A 23,280-nucleotide genomic window follows, 5' to 3' on the forward strand; every position below is an offset into this window, starting at 1 on the left:
CCCTGCCTACCTGGGAGGTTAAACTCTGACAACTGTAACCCAGCCCAAGGCCGCAGAGTGGATACCGACGCATGGAGACCCTCCAGGACAGAGCAGACTGACCACAATGGGTGTCCAACCGCTTGTCAGTCTTTAGGGGAGCAGACTGCCTCGTCTCCCCCCCCCCCCCAGAGGAACTGGTAGATTAGAACTGCCGGCCTGTGTGCTTAGCAGTCAAGTCCTTAGCCAGCTCGACCACCAGGGCTCTTGAAACTCCGAAGGTGAGATCACTTCTCTTTCCTCATCAGAACCCCCTTCATGAGGCCAAGCGCTCCATCTCAGATAGGGTTCAAATAAACTGCAGGGTTGATTTTGTTTGTTTGTTTGTAAGTGCAGGTGCCCATGCAAGCAACTCACCACTTCACCTGCATTAATTGCTTTAATCGGCCCCAGGAAGCAGCCTCCCATTCCTCATCAGGGGCCCTGGGGAGCCCATCAGACCAGAGGTTGGGAGTCAGATGGACAGCTTCCCGAGGATCCCCAGCTTCTGCCCTCCTGCCCCTTGACATTGCTGCAGTGTGGCCATGCATCTGTCTGTCTGCCTCCTGGCGTTTCTGAGCCCTCACAGTCAATGGGAAAGGTGGGGGTATGGTGGGGGGGGAACAATCCCACGCAACCACCAGGCTTTATGGCTGCTGTGAAGAGGAAACGCAAACGCCCAAACCCAGATAGGCGCAATTAGGTTTTAAAAGAAACTCTGTCTACACAGGAGTATTGACTCCGTTTAGCAAATGACTGCAATTCCAACGACGACGGCAGATCTGCGGCTCCCAGTCCTGGGCTGTTCTCCCAATGGCCCCTTAAAAACCACTCAACAGACACACAGAAGCCTCTCAAACCCACGCAAATGCCGCCAGCCTTTGTTTTCATCGAAGGCTTGCAAGCAGGAGCCCCGCGACTGGAGTTCTGCAAACTTCACGTGCTGTGATGGCCACAGGGTGCCCCAGTGGCTTAGTGTATTACATTCTTGGCTACTAAATGCAAGGTCAGTACTTTGAAAGTCACTGGCTGGCTCAATGGGAGAAAAACAGGCCTTTCTACTTCCATAAAGAGGCACAGTCTCAGAAACCCGGGGCGGGGGGGGGGGGGGAATTCTACCCTGTCCTATAGGGTTGCTATAAGGCAGAATCGACTCAATGGCAGCGAGTTTGGTTTATTTGGGGGTTTTGGGGGACAGTGACCAGGACCTGTTAGTGGGGGCTTGCTGCAACCCAGGTGCGGTGACAGGGGCACAGACCGGCAAAGGGACCTGCCCAAGGTCATGAAAGGGGTTCTATCTACAAAAGCATCTCTAGCCCCCTGGGTATGGGCCTCCCTCTCTTGGATCGTTGCAATGTGTCAGGTGACCTTGCACATCTGGGATGGTGCTACAAAAGAGCTGAGGAGGGGTTAGGGGCGGGTGGGTCAGCCTCTCTGGTCAAGTCTTCCCGTGGAGAGACATTGGGGTGAAGGCACGCGAAGGGAAGAGCCCGCTTCTCCAACCTTGGTGGTGGTGAGGCTTGGCCTGGGGAGCCTGTGCACGCTCAAGCAAGCTCTGGGTTGACAGTCACCAACGCTGAGGCCACCGCCTGGCCAAAGGAAACCCCCTTCCATGTGTCACGCTATGATGTCCTGCCACAATCTGTGGCTTTAGAGCCCTGGGAGGTGGACAAGTCAGGACTTCGGGAGGCGGATATGTTTGCTTTGCACTCCCAAGTCAAGAGGATGCTGATATTACAGACACTCAGGAGGGAGAACCATGAAACTGGCTGCCAGCTGAAGCAAGACCGCGGCCAATGTAGCAGAAGGAACACACGTTCTCAAAGGGGGGAAGCAGCGAGCAGAGGGGCTGCTCGACCCGGAGCTGGAAAATATCCATGCATTCCCACGTTCTTGGTACAGAATGAAACGCAGCCTGTTCTCAAATGCGGGTCTGATTAGCAGCACCCCGCCCTCCCCTGAGACATTCTGGTTGCAGGAAACCCAACCGCGTCTTCACAAACGAAAAGCCAGGAGCTCTCTCACATCCAAACGAGGCTCACTGATTGCTTCGGATTGCATAAACGGTTCTATTTTGGAATGGCAGACGCACGGGCTGTGGAAATCACCCACCGCCTGGGAAGGTGATTTTAAAATGCAGAGCAAAGTTACAAAGGAAACCTTTGGAGGGGTCAGTGTGAACGGCTGTGGCCCACCCAGGCACCAACTGCGTTAACAAGTCCTGCACTGACGCGGCAGTTGGGGGGTTCCTGCATGCCAGGCACCTGCACACCTAGTCGCCCACCGAATCCCTCATGCCCATTTCACAGATGCAAAGACAGAGGTTCCGTGATGTCGCGTGATCCGCCCGAAGCCACACAGTGGTAGGAGCGGGCACTTGAGCCTATGGCTTCCCTCCGATGTTCCATCCAGGGTCTACTTCGACTCTGCATCACACGGGATTACTTCCCGACCCCTGTCCCACCCCCTTCCTGACCCTCTACCTCTTACCAGTTACCAGATAGGAACCGCCGCATTCTGACCGCACCAGCACAGGATTAGGGTGGAAACAGGATTCTACTCGTTCAGCAAAGATTCACTGAGGACTGACTATGTGCATGCACTGTAGAAGCGCTGGAGCTCTGTGGGCAGACAAAGCCAGGTCTTGGTCCCTGGAGCTCGTTGGACGTGTGGGAGGCCGGCAAACAAACAGAACAAATCCTTCACCCAGAAGTGAGTGCGGGTACTGAGGTGACGTGGCTGGCAGGGAGGCGGAGGCTCGTAGAACACTGGGCTCCGGGGTCCTCCAGGGCGAGGCCCCATGTCAGTCGCTTCTGATTCCCCAGGCCCAGCCCCATCCGGACTGGAAAGAGCAGAAAGAAATACACAGCCCTTCCCCTTGCTCCACGTTCCCTGGATGGGCAAGCCGGAGCCTCCCCACTCAGTAAGACAAGCCCTGGAAGTTGATGGTGCTTAAAAGGCCCCCAGTGCCAGACACAAGCTAGGTGGTGTCTGCCACCTTCCAGCAGGGGTGGGTGTGCTCAGGGGGCTGGCAGCTCTTCCAGGAGGCTGTCTGGCAATACTTGGGCCGGGCTCCAGGCAGGGAGGTAAAGTCTCTTAATCCCTACGGTGACCATGGGCTGGTGAACTTCAACCCTGGAGCATGGCCCTCACTTCCCTGCCTGACCTGGGCAGACTGAATGGGACAGGAGGGACAGAGCAGGCAACATGGAGTGGGTCCTCATTGGTCTCTGCCTCCTTTCCTTTCAGAGCAGTTACACAAAAGCAGAGCTAACACGTGAATGCATTGGCCCCATGCTGCTGCCCCTGCAGCGGACACCAGGTGTGTTGGAAAAGGACCAGGGAGAGAGTGAGCCCTGCTCTTTGCACCCTGCCCACCTGCCACGCTGTAAAAATAAAATGTGTCCGCAGCATGCAAAACACCGTAGCTGTGGAGTCGCTTCGGTCTCCTAACGATCCTCCAGGACAGCGGAGAACTGCCCCAATGGGTTTCCCAGGCTGGAATCTTTACAGAAGCAGCTGCATAAACCTCCCAAGGAGCACCTGGTGGTTTTGAACCACTGACCTTCCACTCATTATTGGGCATCGAGGCTCCATCTGCAGCATAGGAATTTTTAAAAGCCCTCCCTCCACCTGGGGGCACAATTAGAAGTCTGTAAGCTTGGTGTAAGAATTAGCATCTTGCTGGAGGGTGACAAAAAGGGGGAAATAAAGAAGGGGGTGTTGAAAGATTTACATATTTCAGCCTCCAGCCACCTCCGGCTACCAAATGTCATCCCTTCTAGACGGATTCTCTGGCCATTGTTGTGCACCAGTCCAGGGTGTCCCCAAGCAGTGGAGACCCAGCGCTGCCCTGTAAGGTCACAAAAGAACCTTGCTAGAAAGGTTGCCTACTTCCCTAGGAGCGCCCGCTTCAGGCACACACAGCCCCAAGCAGGGAAGGGGTGGGATCATGGCTCGGGGAGTGTGCATGCGTGCAGTGTGAGCCGACAGGCATGTGCAGGGCCGTGTGCTCTTGCCAGCTGCCTGCAGGTGGTGGGCTGCGCGGCTGCGGGCAGGTAGAAGTGGGAAGCAATAGCACACAGCAAATTCCAGCTGACTGGGGGTTAAAGGAGTCTACTCCTCTTTGCAGCTCCATCTAAATGAGGAGTTGATGACAGGTGATACACGTTGGGCTTGTCAGCAAGGGGCGTGGCCGGACAGTGCACAGCGAGAGCCAGGGTGATGCTAGACCTCTTCCGTGTCCAGCATGAAGTCCAGAAGCTGCTATACAAATATCACTGTTCCAAATAGCACATGCATTCTCTTCTGCTCCACAAAATGTCCTTTGAACCGAACAGTACATAACCAGTCGAGAGGTTGGTTTTTGTTTTTTTGCCCCTTTCCTTGCAAAAGCACCGTAATTTTCTAAAACGTTGAGTTTCAGCTTGAGCCAAATAAATATACCAGACGAAATTAAAGAAATGGACCCAGCATGTTGCATCGCACTTGCTTGGGTATGCAGCAACCAAAAACCGACTCAATAAAAGGTTTATTAGTAATGGGCTTTCAGCGTGTCATGGCTGGCGGGGCTCACAGGACCCCAGAATGAATCCAGAGGAGTGTCCTATGTGTCTGTCCACCAAAACATGGCCCACCTTTCCAGAGTGGAATGCTGGAACGGGACCGGAGGTAGGGGAGTAGGGGTGGGTGGAAAAGCAACGTTTCGGATGCAAAGTTGGAAGTGGTAATAATTTGTAATGGCTTTGGCTAACCATGTACAATGGGGAAATGACAAACGTATCATTTAGAAACTGCCAGACCAAATATAATGACTTATATTAATACGGACAGATTCTTCTCGGCTTATTATGCAAAGGAAGGGAGGCTGCGATAACCCTTATTAAATGAAAGGACCAGCGACTGTTTTTTAACTCCAAGAGCATTTCAAGTTTCATGCGGGCCTTGGATTTGCCCATGGGAATGCCGAGACTGTAATGCAGTTGTTTAATTGTATTGAGATGAAATGTACGCAGGCATACACACACACGTCCCGGCAGCACCTGGATGCCCTGCGCTGCTCCCTGCCGAATCGAGGGACTCAGAAAGCAATCAAGTAAGTGGATTCGATTTTGAGAGCTTCCAGGGAGGTGCTGCTGGTGCCAGAACCCTAGGGGCATTCTCAAGTGTACCCTGGAATTGCATTTGGGGGTGGTGTTCTTGGGTCAGGGGAGGCCGTCAAGCTCCCACCAGTACAGTGTGTAACCTACCCATCTCCTGATTTAGTAGGAGGCTGCACAGTCGTGCCAAGATTCTGGTCTCCCAATCCTTCGCCAACTTTTCCTTACTTGCCTTAAAGGAAAGCAAATCCCAAAGGAACAGAACAGAACCAAAACAAAACATTGAATTAGACGCTTTAACCTTCTGTGAATCAAGCACACGATGAGCAAATGGCAAGCCTTCGCAGCTGGAAGGGACTTTACAGAGACCAGCATAGATCCGTCCTGGACACAGAGGTGGGCAGTAACTTGCCCAAGTTCACACAGCAAGCATGCAACACAGCATCCAATGCAGTACCTGGGTCTGTAGACTCCTTGGCTAATTGATCAAGGTTTTATTTTTGCTGAAAAACTTTGAAAAGGTCAACTATTTTTTATTATCCCCCCCCCCTTGGGCTCCTAGTCATTCAAGATAGATTTTTTTCCCCTCCAAGAATCAAAGGTTTCAACATAATTGAAAAGCATAAATGGCTTGCTTTATCTAGACCTGTCACTACTGATTTAGCAAACAGGCATCAACTGAGGCCTGGAGCCACCAGACATTGGACAAAATCCTCTCTGGACTACTCTGGGTAGCAGGAGCTGCGGTCCACTGAGAAGGGGGTGTCGCTCCTGGTTCATAAGCTCTCTCCTAGATAACCGGACTTCTAACACTTTTTAGTCCACAACAAAACCAATCAACTAATCAATCTCTTTTTTGGGAATCTGTGCCCCTCCTCCCACCTGCACAAGAAAAAACGCTGTTAAGGTTGGAAATACACCTGTCACCAAATGTTGGTGGGGCAGTATCCCAAGTCAGGAAAGAGAAGAAGAAGGGGAAAACAGAGGGAAATTCGAATGAGGTCTAAGGTTCAGTCCATTGCACTGGAGCAAGGTCAATGCCTTAACCAAATGTACCATGGTTATGCAAATGTTACCATTAGGGGAGGAGTCCCGGTGCTACTGTGGTAAAGCAAGTGGTTGCCAATCCAAAGGCAGGCGGTTCTAGCCCAGCAGTAGTTCCATGGGTGAACGATGAGGCAGTCTGCTTCCATAAAGGTTTACAGCCTTAGAAACCCAAAGGGACAGGTCCTCTCTGTCCTAAGGGGCTGCCAAGCTTGGGAATGGACTCGACCATGGGGGACTGCACTGGTTTGGGTATCACCAGAATAAGCTGCATTAAGTATCTAGAGAATCTTCTGCATTATTGCTGCAACTTTCCTGTAAATCTAAAATTACTCCAAAATAAGAAAAATGTACATACACCAAAAAAATGTTTTACTTGGGAAAAAAACCCCACACAAATAAAACAGTGCCCCCTCCCCAAATAATACATCTTTTATAAAAGAACCACAAATGTCTGTGTTGACCCTTCCTACTTGGGGGTAGAGCGAAATCAGGGAAATGAGGAAAGCAGGTCCTCCCCAAGAGACTGAGCACCATCCTGCAAAAGCATGAAACATCAGAACTGGTCACCTTTGCCATAAAACCCCAGGCGCGCTGCCCTACGGCACTGCAGCTTATAGACAGGAGCGCCGGCAGAGAAGTCTTGGTAAGCAGCAGGGTGCCTCCAGAGAAGCTGGGGACCCTGTCCCAGCTTTTTGATTGAGGGTGGGAGACCCCGAATTTTGTGGAAAGGTATCAATAGCTCTCCAATTGTTCTTCCCAACCATCGCAGTAAATACCTGTCCCTCGTGCTACCCTGAGGCGCAGGGGCCTCCCAGACCGAGTTCCGCCTCCTCCGGTTTAAATTCCACCTCCCGGACACTCCGTCCTCATTTTCCCTTGGAGTTAAGGTGACACAGAGCAATATTCATTTGCCTGTTGCTTCTGCAAGATCCAAAAGGGGGTCATGCTGAGCAGGCTCTATGTCTGGAGCAGGTGGTGGGAATGAGGACAAACTTGAGGCCGGTGCACTCTCACCCCAGCGAGGCCTCCTGAAGCAAAGGCAGTCACGGTCAGTGATGAATTAGGCCGCCCAGCCCATGCACGCTCCTGGGCCACAGGCCCACACTTCAAGGACATATCTGCTCAAACCTACCTCTCCTCTAGGGGCAAGTGTTAGTTCTCAGGTTTCAGAAGTCTGCATGGAGAGTATAGGTTTTGCACTGGAAGTAACAAGAGTAAACACAGAGCTAAGGCCTGGCCCTGCTCTGAGCCACCACAAGCCCAAGGAATGGCTGCTCCAGGAGGGTCTGACAGAGACCCAGAAAGCCAACAGGGGACCTGTGGGGAGGGGTCAGTGAGGGGAGGTCCTCCTGGGAACCTGGAACTCACAGCCAAGCAGGTTGAGTCTGGGCCGGAATGGAAAGAGCCAGCATTTTTAATGCCCGGGTTACCTGTCAGCCTTTTGGGAGTTCGGCACCTTGTGGTGGTTAAATTATGAGTCTTTTAAAACTGCTTCTCAATTTGAGTCCAAATGTATAAGTCACCATTTGGATCAAGAATCTTTAGCGTGTGCATTTATCATCTTGGAATTCCATGCCTCTTAGGGCCAGGGTTAATGGCCTGCTCCTTTATCAATAGAGAATGTCAGATACAACGAGAGAGAAGGCAGGCAGCAGGGCTGGGGCCTGGGCTCCCACAGTGAGCTCTGCTGGCTGCACCCCCCTCCCCAACAATTTAAGCCGACCAGCCTGCTTTCAGGGGAGCTCCCCAGAGGGCCTGGCAAGATGGAAAATGAAGGAAGGAAGCCGAGGCCAGAGATGAGATGAAGGTGTCCCAGGTGCAGTCAGGGCGTGTAGGGTACCATCAGGCCACGGGAAGGGGAAGCTGCTCCAGGTCCCTACTACCCAGCAGCCAGCAGGCTGGAGCTCAAAACACCTGCCTTCAAGAAGCCAAGAATGGACAGAAGCAGAAGCAAAGCGAGGGAGTGGTGGAGTCACAGGCCAACCCAAGTCCGTGGGTAGGTTTCTCTCTGCAGAACCTGAGCCTAATGCACTGGGTCTCCCCCCTGCAGCCTCCCCCACCTAAGCATCTCTATTTAGTATTCTCTCTCTCTCTCTGTCTGTGTGTGTTGGGGGTGGGGTATCCTCAAATCCACACTGGGTTTCCAGGACCCTGGTCTATGAGATTGGCAAACAAACACATATCTTTTAAACAGCGTGATTAGATCCCTAGGTGCATGTTATATTTTTCTCAATTAGCACACACAAAATGACAACTGCTCTCACGGGGGTTGGGGGGTAGTTTTGACATTTGGGCCAGGGGGCTCCTCTCCCAACAAGCTGGGGGCCACTTATCAGGGCCAGTGCCCCATTTTCCACGTGGAGAACCAGAACTTCTGGAGGGCAAGCCCCATGCCCCAGGATGCACACACAGCCTCCCACAAACGGCCTGGTCAGAAGGAGCTCTGCCTAGCAAGCCAACTCCTCGGCCTCACCCAGACCCCAGCTCAGCTCCTAGCTCCAGAGTCTGCAAAATAAAATAAAACAAAACTTTCTTTCAGCAAAAGCCTAGAGGAGGACGAACAGCAATGCAATACGCGAGGCCACCCACTGAGTACCGGTACTTAGTATATGCCTCACTTTCACTCTCAGAGGCAACTCCCTCCCCAGTGCCTGGTTAATAACATCCATTTCCCATGCTTGTCTTCAAAGCCCGCCAGGGCAGGGTCCAAGTCTGTTTTTCCTTCACTGCATCCAATGCATGTCTGCTGCTTGAAGTAGACGGCCCTGTTTTAAAGTTAAGGAAAACGGGGCCCAGAGAGGCTAATGAATTGCCTAAGGACAGACCCACAGCAGGTGAAGTGCAGAAGCAAGAGTGCCTCTGCCCAAAACCGTTCCTCCTCGAGTCATAGTCTTACCTTGACGGCCTCAGCGTGGGTCACCCGGGACAGAGGCTTGTCGTTGACACGCAGAATCTGGTCCCCGACCCGCAGCCCTTCTTTCTCAGCCAGAGAACCCGGCTCCACCAGCGACACATAGATTCCCACGCCGTGCTCCGAGCCCCCGCGGATGCTGAAGCCCAAGCCCTCGTGGGCCTTGGCACGCCGCAGAGTCACCAGGCGCACCTCCCCGGGCCCCACGCCGTCGGGGCCTCCCCAGGAAGGCTGCCTGTAGGAGGAGGTCGTGGGCAGGTAGAGACCCTCCGCCGTGTACTGGTCGAACAGCAGCTGGTCAGAGCGTGGGATGACCAGGCGCAGCATGGGCAGCAGGCGCCGCTTGACCGGGCTGTCCAGCAGGACGCGCAGGGTGCGCACCAGGTCGAAGACGTTGCGGCGCGCGTGGTAGGCGTTCAAGCAGTGGGTGAACTGCTCCCGCTCCGTCTCGCTCAACAGCGCGGTCAGCGCCTGGTGCAGTTGGCGCACGTTGGCCGACAGCAGCCGCAGCCCCGAGCCCCCGCCGCCGCCGCCCGGCCCGGCCAAACCCAGCGAGCCGGTGGAGGACGAGCTCACCGACAGGCCGTCCAGCTGCGCGTTCATCTCCCCGCCGAGGCCCGCACGGACTTGGGGCGCGCGGTGGGGCAGCCGCTGCACTTGCAGCCACTGGCGCGGCAGCCTGATCCCCGCTGGGGAGCGCAGGAAGGGCGGCCGGAGACTGGGTTGGAGGGGCGCAGAGACCCGGGCTGGATCGCAGCGGTGCGCGGAGCCCGCGGCTCGGAGTCCCGAGGGCGCGCAGGGCGCGGGGCGCGCGGGGCGCGTGGAGCCGGCGGTGGCGGCCGGAGCCCGGGGATCGCGGAGAGGGCGGCGCGGCGTCCGGGCGCGCGCAGGGAGCAGCTACATTCCGGAGGGCGCGGAGACGGCGGTGGCTGGAGTCGGGGGAGCGGCCAGGCTGACCGCCCCGTCACACCATCCCCGGGGCTCCCCCAGCCGGGCTGCCCGCTCCTCTTGGGCTGGGGGACCCCAAAGCCAGAAGTTGGAGAGGGGGCGCTCTACTCCTAGAACCCCCCAAGCCGCCGCTGCCGCTGCTGCAGCCGCGCGGGTGTCCGGCAGGGGGTGCGGGGCATGTCCGCGGCAGCCCGGGGTGCAGCCGCCCGGGGACCCCCGCGCCCCTGCGCCGATGGGGCGCCTGCAGAGCCACGCGGACGCGAGCCCGGACTTTGGGAACTGTTGAGCCGCCGGGGGCAGCGTCTTCCAGTGAGTTCCGACGCCGTCGCCGTGGCCAGCCAGCCTTGGCCCCGCCCCTAGCCCCTCCCCTCGCCCCCCCGCTCCCCCCCGCAGGCTCTTCAGGAAATGACGTCCCGCCTCGCGCCTGGCGGTTGCCTAGAGACGGGGTGAAACAGTTCGGCCCTGGGGGGGGGAAAGGGGTGAAAGTGGGGGTAGGGGTGGGAGATGCCCTGGAGGCACTGTAAGCCCCACCCCAACTTCTCTAGCTCTGGAGGTGTCACGGGAGGACTCAGGACGTGCTCCTCCGCGATCGCTCGGAGCGTGTGCATCAGGATCGCTCTGGAGCAATTAGCCAGCAGGCTAATTCGCAACTGTGGGAAAAATAATCAACTTTTCCCCTCAAATATTCTGGGCACTTCACACGAGGTCCTCTTCCTTAAAATGCTGCGCTTCTCCCTTGCACATGTACTGCGATGCAAGTTCAAGTGTGCTGTGAATGTGTGTGTGTGGCGGGGGGGGGGGGGGGCGTTTGTTGAGCACCTGCTGTATGTAAGCTATGTATTACATGCAGACATTACCAGTAGAGTCAGCCTCTTTGCTGATTCTGATGTGCTACATATAGTTATTTCACAAAGACTCCATAGGACAGGGTAGAACTGCCCTTGTGAGTTTCACAGTGATGGGAGTAGAAAGCCCCATCTTTCTCCCAAGGGGGTTTCCAACTGCCTTTCTGATTGCAGCCCACCAGGACTATGCTTCAGTATTGGCTTAATGGCAGTGTATACAATTATGTAAGATGCCAACCTTTATATATATAAATGTTTGCAAGGGGGAAGAGCAGCATGTTAAGGTAGAGAACTAAGTCTGGAATATCCAGCATTTTCCAGAAAAAAGGTTGATATATATCAATATATATTTTTTTTTCAACAAGTTCATGGAAAATTCCATCATATTTTATTTCCATGTTTCCATAAACTTTTTGAAGCCTCCTCGTATACACACACATACACACACACACACACACACAAAACACCAACTCCCCTTTATATATAAAGATTCTCTGCTCTTCCATTCGAGGCCAAATGAGGCGATCCTGGCACCATAACCCCAAGAAATGGCCTCCTGCCTCGCATCCCTTGTGACAAAATACAATCACATAAAGGCTCTGTGCTTTAGCTCTGTGTTTCCTAAGGAATCTCTCAGTCATCTTTGCCCCACTCCCCAACACACACACACACGCAGACACACACACACACACACACACACACACATTCCTTCCAACTCAAACTACAACCCAGACACCTTCCGGTAGAAACGTCTGGAGTTGCCATTGCAGAGCCAGCTGACTTCTACCTGGAGGAGGGAGAGAAGCCATGCTACCTGAAGGAGAAGGTTTAAGGGGGCCTAGAGGATGGATTTGGGTGTGCTGAGAAAGTGGAATTTAGCCACTATCTGAAGCCTGGGCTGCGCCAAGCTCCTTCATCAACTAGTGGCGTCAGTGTTTGGGGCCTGCATTTGCACTATGGAGGTAGTAAAGACTCATTCATTCATTCATCCACTTATCTGTTAGCTCACTCTTCATTCAACACTTGACAAACATTCTGTCCTAGGTCAGAGACAAACAGGCTGACTTCAAGGAGGTTGTAGTCTAGCAGAAGAGAAAAACAGCATGGGTAAATAATCAGTTAAAGCCCAGCATGCTAAATGTGACATGACTTAGAAAACTCAGGGTCGGGCAAGCAGAATAACGGGGAGCGTTTGCAGCAGAGCTGACACCTGAACTACAGGTGACTAAGGAGGAAGGACATTCTTCTCGGGACAATGAACAAGGGGAAGGGTTTTCAACACTGTTGACCAAATGCACTCTCCAAACTGAGGCAGAAACTGAAACTAAAGTTGCCCCTAAAATCTTCCATCCTCTTCTCCACGTCCCCCAAATAAACCTCTATTACATTCATATCTAGCCAACATTTTTGATGTTCACCAGTTAAGCTCACGTCGGACATCTGAGCTCTGTAGATAACAGTGTGTCTTTATTCCTCCGTCTTCACTGCCCTTGAAGCCTTTGTGCAACTAGCCAAGACACTTAAGGAAAAAATCAATCTCCCTCACCCCCAAAACGCATTAATGCCGTACCTCAAAATGCCACCGAGCAGGGCTTAATTGTATGCAGGTCAGGTTTTCTGCTGTGCATTTCATGCATAGCTTTCACCGAGTTTGTGTTCTAATTATAATTACTGTGATTGGCTTGATAAATGCCTCCCAGGAGCTAGGCTCCCCGTTCCTAACACTTTTATTTCTGTGCAAAGGATGTTTGTGAAAAGGTATTTTGCTTCAGGCAGCAGAGAGTCTCAGTACAGAAAGACACTCTCTTCGGCTAACAGTAGAGACCATCTGGGATGCTGCGCTATTGTCTCCTTGCATGGAGGCCTGCTTTGGGAGGGCAGCGCAGCGTGTAGGAGCAGAGAAGAGCAATCGTGGGCTTCTTCCTTCCATCTAACATAACCACCTCTGTACCGGTTTGCACTTGTGTACCCTCAGATCAAGGCAGTGTATAACAGGGCTCCGACTCCAGGAATCCTATTTCACGTCTCAGGCTGTGTTTGTCGATCAGAAAGAATCGCCTGGAAACCCAAGATGCCTGGACGCCTGAGGGCTGAACTGCCTGGAGCCTTTAAGATAGGGAAGTGGAGGTGCTGCATTCCCGAGCAGACCTGGCCTTGGCTGCACACTGCCCTCTTCAGAAGGAACTTTGCTATTTCAAAGACGCTGCAGGCTTCTCTTTGGTGTCTTCGCCAAAGCTCATTGGAAGCTTTATTCATGACGGCTTCCCCTTCTGAGTAATCGATGCCCTTCCCCCTTTGGATGGTGCTTGAACCTGAACTCAGAGGAGCCATTGGACAGGCGGAAGGGAAGAAAGGTGGGCCTTGCTCAGCTGAGCAGTGCTTTTGGTTGTACTGGATTTTTGCTTGTTTCTCACTGTTTGTTTTGGCCCAGAAGCAACATCTGGGGTTGCTCTCTCAGGTAGCACGTCCTCATTCCCATCTCAGAGCCTTCCTCGCCCTGTGACTTCACCGCTCATCTGTGGAATGGAACTTCGGAGCCTCCCTGTCTCTCCTGAGGGCAGTCATAAGCCCCTTATCTTATGCCCGGAGGTAAAATGGCGAGCTGGCGTCCTCTTCTGTTTTAAAACAACAAAACTGTTTTCTGTTCCACAGTCATTTCTGATTTCCCCTTCCCCTCTCCTCCATCGACATGTATTCAGAGAAGGCAGTAGAGATTAATTTAACTTGGTGCATTTCCTGTGGGACACATGCAATGCTGTAGCCAACGGTTGCTGAGTGCCAGGCATTGGTGGGGGCACGGTCGGATTTTAACCCCTCTGAGCCTCCAACTGCACTGCAAGGAGGGTCTGATTATGGCCATCATCATCATCATCCCTAAACAATAGGAAGCAGAGCTACAGGGACATGAATTATCAAGGTCACTGAGCTAGGTCATGGAAGAGCTGGGATTTCAGCTACTACTCTCAACCCCGGGTGCTGTTCTGCTCCCTGCATGCTTGGTGCAGAGATGCTGAAAGACCCTAAATCGGGATGGTCTGAGGACCACATTTTCTCTAGAAAGTCAGATTAGAAATGCCTGAGGCGGAGAGCCAGTCACTGCAAGGCTCCCTGGGTGGTATGCTGACCTTTTGTAGTGGACAGAAAGAGGAAGGCTTTCATAAAGACTAGGGCCATCAAAAGAGATGGAGACAGAGAGGAGTTAGGACCAGGGGGAAGGGGCTCTTGGCCTGAATGAAGGAGGAAAAGAGCAGGAGATCCAAAGCTCTCAGATCCCAGGAATCTCTGGGAGCCTTTCCCAGCCCTGGATTGGCGGGGGGAAGAGACCAGAAGCCACTGGAATTGTAACGTCTGCACCAGGACCACAGCCTGCCTCTTTTCTGCAATGTCAGTGTGTCAGTGGGAACGGGAGCCGTTCTCCCCTCTGCCTGATAGAGAATATAAACCATATTGATGGCAGTGCAGAGAGGTAAGCAGGAAGAAAAGAGAATGCACAAAACGTCAGAGAAAGAGGAAAGATACAGGTATTTATCTTGCCTTGGCTGTAATCCACAGAGTCTGTCTCAAGGTCCCCAAGATTCATGTGATGTTTGTGCTGGAAGGGCAGAGCATTAGAGCACAGTGCTGCTCCCCGGGTTCAAATCTTACAGAGGGCTGTTGTGTCTAGATCCCTTACCGGTAAATGGGGGCCATGGTGCTATTACTGGCCTTGTGGCAATTTGGAATTGAGCTCATGTATGCCAAATGCTTATTAGCATAATGCCTGGTGTTTGCCGGGCATCCCTGCAATGCTTGGTATCTTCGTAAAAGTTCTCTTGCCAGACTGAAAGCAAGCACAAGGCTCTCTTATGTCAGCCACTCCACCCAGTGAGCTAATCAGAGCCTGATTCTAACTCACAGAAACCCTATAGGACAGAGTTGGATTGTTGCATAGGGTCTTCAAGGTTGAAGATCTTTGTAGAAGTAACGGCCTCATCTTTTTACCATGGAGCAGGTGGTGGGTTCGAACTACTGACCTTTTGGTTAGCAACCCAACTCTTTACCCACTGCTGGTTTAGATAGATAGATAGATAGATAGATAGATAGATAGATAGATAGATAGATAGATAGATAGATAGATAGAAGTTTAGATAGATGAATGGATGGATAGCTAGATGATAGATAGATAGATAGATAGATAGATAGATAGATAGATAGATAGATGATAGATAAACAATTACCATCGAGAGGATTCTAACTCATGGGAACGCCACGAGTCAGAGTAGGCACTCAATAGTTACTGGGTGACTCTAGTGTCAGCCAGGCCCAGAGGAGGTTGCTGTCTTGCTCACAGTCCCATGGGGAGCCAAATAAATGCGATGTTTACAGGGTACCCTCACTTCACAAGCACCCTGATGGCCCAACTGTCCAGTGCTCAACAATGAGCGGAGAGGCTGGAGTTCGAGCCCACCTGTTTCCATACAGATTCCAACCCAGCGACCTCCATGAGGCAGTGCTACTGTCACGCGGTCACAGGGGTCACTAGTGAATCAGAATCTACCCCCACAGGACCCCAGAAGAAGAAGCGCTTGACAGGCTTCACTTCTCCCCCTCACAACATTCCTGTGAAGGGACGCCCCACTTCATACATGGGGAGACAGAGAGTCCGGGCAACGAGCTGGCTTCTCCAGTGCCTGCCCACGGTAAATCCTCATTGCAGTTTGTAGAAAAACAGATGGGATTGATGCCGATTTGTCTAACACCGCTTTGGGGGAAGCAGCAAATTATCATGATAGCAATAAATCGCCGGGAGTCAATCTGAAGCTGGAACGAGGCAGAGCAGCGGAAGTGATTTTATCAGGCTTGCTGAGCTACAATTCGATTGCTGCGAAATCTGGGAGCGCTTCCCTAATCAGGGATTATGTATGGTTTACGCTGGGACACTCCCTCTACCCACCAGCTTGGTTCAAATCCGAGCAGGCCCCACAAAAACATGTGCTGGCCAGGCACATATCAGCCTGGTTCACTGGGACAATCCATTCATTCATTCACTCCATCCATTCAATCATCCATTTGTATTCAAAATGTACATCACAGATTTTTTTTTAACATGGCTTCTCTGCTCTGTGACACTGGGAATTTAGCAGGAATAGACCTCCAGAGTCCCTGACCTTCTGGCGTGGACAGTCCGGGGCTCTTGAGTTGTGTGGATCAAATGTGATCATGGTAGTTGTCTCCTGAGCTCTAAGGTAAGGGGCCCGGACAAGGCTTCTCATCTGGTAGCCCTTTCTCTGGACCCCAGATACCCACTCCTTTGGCAGCAGAGCTTCATGGGTCTTCAAGGTGTGCCATGTTAAAGGGGCAGCCTTTACTGCACTTGGTTGCTAATTCAGAGGCCAGTGATTCTAACCCACCTGTGCTGCTCTGCAACAGCAAGATGAGTCAGCTGCTTCCATAGAGATCTGAGTCCTATGGGGCAGTTCTACTCTGGCCTAAAGAGTGGCTAAGGCAGCGGTTCTCAACCTGTGGGTCGTGACCCCTTTGGGGGCCAAACGACCCTTTCACTGGGGTTGCCTAAGACTATCAGAAAACACATATTTCTGATGGTTTTAGGAACCGAGACACCGCTCCTCCATCCGTCTCCAGGTGAGTCCGCCCACAGGCAGATACGCCCACATATGAGTACCTGACTGAAGACTGTTACCCATGCTACACCATGCTTCAAGACAAAATTTCATTTATTTGTAATCAGAAATAAATATTTCACAATATATAATGACATATTGTTTTGTGATTAATCACTATGCTTTAATTATGTTTGATTTGTAAAAATGAAAATAAATCCTACATATCAGATATTTACATGATGATTCATAACAGTAGCAGCATTAAAGTATGAAGTAACAACAAAAATAATTTTATAGTTAAGGGTCACCACAACATGAGGAACTGTATTAAAGAGTCGAGGCTTTAGGAAGGTTGAGAGCCACTGGACTAAGGGATCATTATGAGTTGGAATCAACTCGATGGCAATGGTTTGGTTTGGGGTTTCTGGTAGGCGCAGTGGTTAAGCATTTAACTCTAACAGAAAGGTGGGCAGTTTGAGGCCACCAACAGTTCTACTCCTATAGGGTCACTATGATCCACAAATGGATCATAGCAATGGATTTGGGTCTTTCTGGATATGACCTTTAAAGGACCACATCACCTCTATGAGCATCAGTTTCTTTATTCAAACCCAAACCAAACCCATTGCTGACCAGTCACTTCCAATCCATATTGACCCTACAGGACGGAGAACTGCTCCGCAGGGTTCCAGGGTTACACATCTTTCTGGAAGCTGACTGCTTGGTCTTTCTCCCATGGAGTGACTCATGGGTTCAGAATGCCAACCATTTTGATTGGCAGCTAAGCGCATTAACCCCTGCACCACTAGGGGCTCCTCTATCTATTAAAAGGGCGGTGAGCCAGAGTGTTTGGAAAGCTAAAGGAGAAACACGGGTTAAGCACGCGGCACAGCCCTGGCCTGCAGGAAGGAGCCCTGGGCTTTCCAGGGATCCCAGTACTTGCGGAAAAATGACAGCGTTCCTTCTCTTCTCCATAGAGGTCCCATAAAGCTTTTAATTTATTTTCAATTAGTGACGTTCTGAATTGCTGTATAATTGCCTCATTTCCTCCCTGGTCCTCAAGGAAGTTTTTTGAGTTTATTTCATTTCATGGTAATAGACTTTTATTTTTCAGAGTATAGTTTTGGGTTTACAGAAACTTCGCAGGCACCCCTCTGCCCCTGCTCACAGACTCTCCCGTTATTAATACCTGGCATGAGCACGATGCACTTGCTATGAATGATGACCTAACGCTAAGACATTAGTGTGAACTAAAGCTCATGGATTACCTCTGGGGCATTCTAGGTTCTAAGGTCTACAGGTTTTCACGAACACCTAATGCCATGCAGCCCCCATGACTGAGTCACACAGACTGGCTTCATTGCCCCCCCCCCCAAATGCCCATTTTCCACCAATCCATCCTCTCCTGTTCTCCTTAGCCTTGGCAACCACCGATGTGCTTTTTATTTTGATTTTTAGCTTCAAGGGATTCTGATCATGAATATGTTTCTTGGGACCCTCTGTGTACTGTTAGCCAAGTCCTTTCTCTGCCAGCCTCCATCCTCCCGTCTGAACAGCGAAGGGCTTGGACACAGTCAACTGTGTTTTTGTACTTACAGCAGAGGAGGAAGCGAGGGAGAGGCAGGACAGTGGGGAGGCATGGAGACTTCCCTGAGCCTCTGGCTGGATACAGAATCAGGATTCTGTGCAGAAGGTAGTGTCTGACTGTTGGCTCCTCCTCTGAATGGTTCCAGGCTCTTAATGTCCTTTTGCCTCGGGGTTTCACATCAGAGCTAATGGTCCTAGCCGCCTTCCGGCAGGTTTTGTGATTTGCCTCTGACTTTGACCATCTTCAAAGTCACTTGGCAGCCATTGGTATTACATGCACAGGCCCTGTGTGCCCAACCACTTGGCAAATTGTGTCAACGTGTATCTAGAGCTGTTTCAGAGGAATGCTTGCTCTCTGCATTCTTCTTTATCCTTTGGAAATGTGATACTGTCATTGACCTTCTATGAAGGTAACAGTAAATGGGAGTTTCAATGTTTCTCTAGTGCTTCTATTTCATAAATACCACAAGCAGTTGGCTTTAAGAAACAGAATCGCATTCTCTCTCAGTTTTAAAGACTAAAAGTCTGAACTCAGGACAGCTGGCCCCAGGGAAAGACTTTTTTTCTGTGTGGGCTCTGGAAAGAGGTCCCTGTCTCATTCCAGCATCTGTGGACCCCGTATTCCTTGGCAAGCTCCATGTGTAGTACCACCAGTCTTCTCCTGGGGTATAAGAGGTTCTCAGCATAAGGACCTTAAGTCAAAAAGCTGTGCTCCACTCCCAAGCCAGCTGGCCAGGTCCCTCCTTCTCGACTTCTCTCTCGTTTTGTTTGTATCTCTTGTTGCATGAAAGGTAATATAGATCACACCCTAGGTGTGGAAATGATATAATCTCCTGTTAACTTGACTGAAGGGGTGGAGTCTAGCCTGTCAATCAGATCATAGCCCGTGATGCCTCTGTGTGGGTATGCCCTTCTTCTGAGGATTCTGGGAAGTCCTGTCTTCCTCCCTGGAGGCAGGACACAAACTCTCCCTGCTACACATTCTGTTGACAAGCCACATGAAGCTATGCTGCTGCTTTCGGTATCATTGTATGTGCTGAGTGAGTCTGTAGAAGAATGTATGAACTAGTATCAGGCATATGGGCTAATATTGGACTTACAATCTTGATCTGGACTGGGCCTGGATGCTTTCTTAATATACACTTACTCTTGAATATAAAACTCTCTCTTACACACATAAGAGTCTCTTTGGATTTGTTTCTTTAGTTAACTCAGACTAACACACTAGGGAAACTCCTCTTACATAGGATCAGGGCTGTGACTTAAGTACGGGTTTTGTAAGGGACACCGTCGTCTCCTTACAATGGATTGGCTGATCACATCCTGAAGAATAATTACTTTATTACACAACTACTAGACTACATCATAACATAACCACTGAAAAGCATGGCCCGGCCACATTGATACAAATTTGGGGGGACACAAACCAATCCGTGACAAACAACCTGGTTGTTTCTGTCATTAGGGGCCCCTGATTCTGTTCCAACTCAGGGCAATTCTAGGACCACAGAACAAGATGCTGCTTGGTCTGGTGCCTCCACCAAATCACGGATGCATTTGAACCTCTTGTTGCCGTAATTGCGTCAGTCCATCTTGGGAGGGGCCTCCCTCTTTTTTGCTGCCCCTCTGCTGTCCCCGGTATGATGCTTTTCTCCAGCCGCTGCTCTCTCCTGACAACGCTGTCAAAGTGTGTGAGATGAAGTCTCGCTGTCTGCACATCTCAGGAGCGCTCTCGTTGAGCGTCTTCCTGTACAGACACATGCATTCTGACAGTCTGTGGTATACGCAATACTTCTCACCAACACGAAAATTCAAAGGCATGCATTCTTCTTCGGCCTTATTCATTGTCCAGCTGCCCTGTGCATCGGAGGAGACTGAGAATACCATGGTTTGGGGCAGGGGGACCGTGAGCTTCAAAGTGACATCTTTACTTTATTTTAACTCTTCCAGCAATCTTTTGCAGCAGATTTGCCCAATGACTATGTCATTTGATTTCTTGACTGCTGCCTCAATGGCCAATGATTCTGGCTATAAGCAAATGGAGTCTTTGATAACATCCATGTTTTCTCTGTTTATCAGATGCCTCTTATTCGTTCAGTTGTAAGGGTTTTTGTTTTCTTTGTGTTGAGATATAATCCATACTGAAGGTTGTCGTCTTTGTTCTTCATCAATAAGTTCTTCAAGTCTTCTCTTTCAGCAAGCAAGGTTGTGTCATCTGTATATCACAGGTTGTTTATGAGTCTTCTTCAAATCCTGATGTCATGTGATTCTTTTATAGTCCAGGTTCTTAAATTAGCTCGGTGTACAGATGGAATAAGTATGAGGCGTGGATATAACCAGACACACCCTACAATTATTGTCTTTTTTTTTAGGCAAGTGGAACCTTGATGCTCATATTCATCCATTCATTCAACAAGTATTTAAGTGCCTCTTGTGTGCCAGGCTGTGCAAAGACCTGGAGTTAGAAAACCAGACAGGAAGAACATTGTCAGCATATCTTAAACTGAAAGAACTGAAGAAAAAAGTTGAGTTTCAAGTGGCAATATTGAAAGATTCTATGGGTGAAATAGTTAAGGAGGCAGGAAGAATCAAAAGAAGAGAGGAGTAATACCCAGAGTCACTATACCCAAAACAACTAGTTGACACTCAACCATTGTAAGAGGTAGCATATACGTAAAACCCATTGGAACTGAAGGAAGAAGTCCAAGCTGCACTGAAAGCATGAGCCAAAAACAAGGCCCCAGGATGTCAACTGAATGTTTCAATCAGCTGATGAAGCACTGGTCTATGCCAAGAATTTTAGAAAACAGCTACTTAGTCAACTGATGGTAAGAAATCCATATTTGTACATAGTCCAAAGGTGGCCCAACAGAATGTACAAACCATACAACAATATCATTGCTATCATGAGCAAGTAAAGTACTGCTGAAGATCATCCAACAATGATTGCAGCAGTACATTGACAGGGAGCTGCCAGAAGTTCTGGCCGGATTCAGAGGAGGACATGGAACAAGAGATGTCATTGCTGATGTCATGTGGATCTTGTCTGAAAGTAGAGAACACCAGAAAGATGTTTACTTGTGCTTTATTGACTATGCCAGGCCCTTGAATGTAGGCCTCATAACAAACTATGGATAACCTTGAGAAGAATGGGTCTTCCAGTGTGACCATATGAAACTTATACACAGATCAAGAGGTGGTTGTGCCAACAGAACAAGGGGACGCTGCATGCTTTGAAATCCAGAAAGGTGTGTGTCAGGGCTGTATCTTCTCACCATAGCTACTCAATCTGTAGGCTAAACAAATAATCAGAGAAGCTCGATTGTATGAAGAAAAATGTAGCATTGGGATTGAAGGAAGGCTTATTATCAACCTGAGATATGCAGATGACACAACTTGCTTGCTTGCTGAGAATGAAGTGGACTTGAAGCACTTCCTGATGAACAGCAAGGATTGCAGCCTTTAGTTTGGACTACAACTCCATGTAAAGAGGTCTAGATACAGACATCTGCGATAGTTTATTGTGCCAGCCTGGCCGATAAACACAAGTAGGATTAACTGAAGGGCAGAGGGATAAATGGCTCAGTGAGCCTCACCTTGGTTGTTCTGTGCCTCAGTTTAAAGGGGATACACTACCTGTGGGATGCCTAGCCTGTGGATTGTGTCACTGTAAGTTGAGGTCCCTTTAAGCCCACACAATTGGAATGTTCATCTCTGGAGCTGGGGACTGACAGTTGATGACAGTTGGGGACCTGCCTTGCTGTTTGCTGCCTGGGTGTATTATAGCCCAGCTCTCTCTACAGAAAGGGATTGGCAACTGGTGGCTCTCAAGCCTTAAAGGACTGCTAGTGTCTCACTGCTTTATAATTTAACAATTTCTTGTATTATCTATCTGTATATAATTTAACGGTTCATTTCTTGTATTATATATATCTTTATAAATATATATAATTACTAGCAATCTGCTCTTGTCTCCCTAGAGAACCCTGTCCAACACAACATGTATATATGCAAATATATTTATATATGAGGATGGAGAAATAGATCTATGTGCCTATATTTATAGGTTTAGTATTAAGGTAGCAGAAGGACATTGGGCCTCCATTCAAGTACTCCCTCAATGCAAGAATACTTTCTTTTATTAAATTGGCATTCTATGATGCGCCCCTTCCCAACACAACCACTGAAGACAAAGTGGGTGAATAAGCAAATGTGGTGAAGAAGGCTGATGGTGCCCGGCTATCAAAAGATATAGCGTCTGGGGTCTTAAAGGCTTGAAAATAAACAAGCAGCCATCTAGCTCAGAAGCAACAAAGCCCACATGGAAGAACACACCAGGCTGTGTGATCACGTGGTTCTGAAGGGATCAGTTATCAGGCATCAAAGGACAAAAAAATCATATCATTGGGTGCACACCTCCATGCTATGATCCCTGTGGACAAACGGGTGCATAAGCAAATGTGGCGAAGAAATCTGATGGTGCCCGGCTATCAAAAGAGATAGTGTCTGGGGTATTAGAAGCTTGAACGTAAACAAGTGGCCATCTAGCTCAGAAGCAACAAAGCCCACATGGAAGAAGCACACTAGCCTGTGCGATCACGAGGTGTCGAAGGAATCAGGTATAAGACATCATCAGAATAATAAAAAAAATCTTACCATAGTGAATGAAGAGGGAAGTGCAGAGTGGAGACCCAAAGCCCATTTGTCCGCCACTGGAGATCCCCTTGCAGAGGGGTCTAGGGGAGGAGATGAATCAGTCAGGGTGCGATGTAGCACCAATGAAGAATACAGCTTTCCTCCAGTTCCTAAATGCTTCCTCCCACCCCACCCCCCGCCCCGCCTGCCAACTATCATCATCCGAATTCTACCTTGCAAGTCTGGATAGAGCAGAGGATGTACACTGGTGCAGATAGGAGTTAGGAGTTGGAGGCACAGGGAATCCAGGGCGGATGATACCTTAAGGACCAGGGGTATGAAGGGTGATTCTGGGAGGGTAGAGGGTGAGTGGGTTGGAAAGAGGGAACCGATGACAAGGATCTACATGTGACCTCCTCCCTGGGGGATGGACAACAGAAAAGTGGGGGAAGGGAGACATCGGACAGGGCAAGATATGACAAAATAATAATTTATAATTTATCAAGGGCTCATGGGGGATGGTGGAGTGGGGAGGGAGGGAAAAAAAGAGAACCTGATGTCAAGGGCTTAAGTGGAGAGCAAATGCT

The 23,280-nt window shown here is 50.2% G+C and overlaps 1 protein-coding gene across 4 annotated transcripts in view; it reads right to left on the minus strand.

The window, feature by feature from the left end:
* Positions 1 to 10,360, minus strand: part of WHRN (whirlin) — a 95,466-nt gene extending 85,106 nt beyond the window's left edge. For all 4 annotated transcript variants that reach the window (XM_075560375.1, XM_075560374.1, XM_075560373.1 and 1 more), the window contains exon 1: positions 9,061 to 10,360. In XM_075560375.1, coding sequence (XP_075416490.1) covers positions 9,061 to 9,678 — 618 coding nt within the window. In that variant the 5' untranslated portion in view covers positions 9,679 to 10,360. The remainder of the gene's footprint in view (positions 1 to 9,060) is intronic.
* Positions 10,361 to 23,280: the final 12,920 nt, after the last annotated feature.

Source organism: Tenrec ecaudatus, chromosome 10, assembly GCF_050624435.1.
Source record: "Tenrec ecaudatus isolate mTenEca1 chromosome 10, mTenEca1.hap1, whole genome shotgun sequence".
In the NCBI taxonomy this organism is placed as follows: domain Eukaryota; kingdom Metazoa; phylum Chordata; class Mammalia; order Afrosoricida; family Tenrecidae; genus Tenrec; species Tenrec ecaudatus.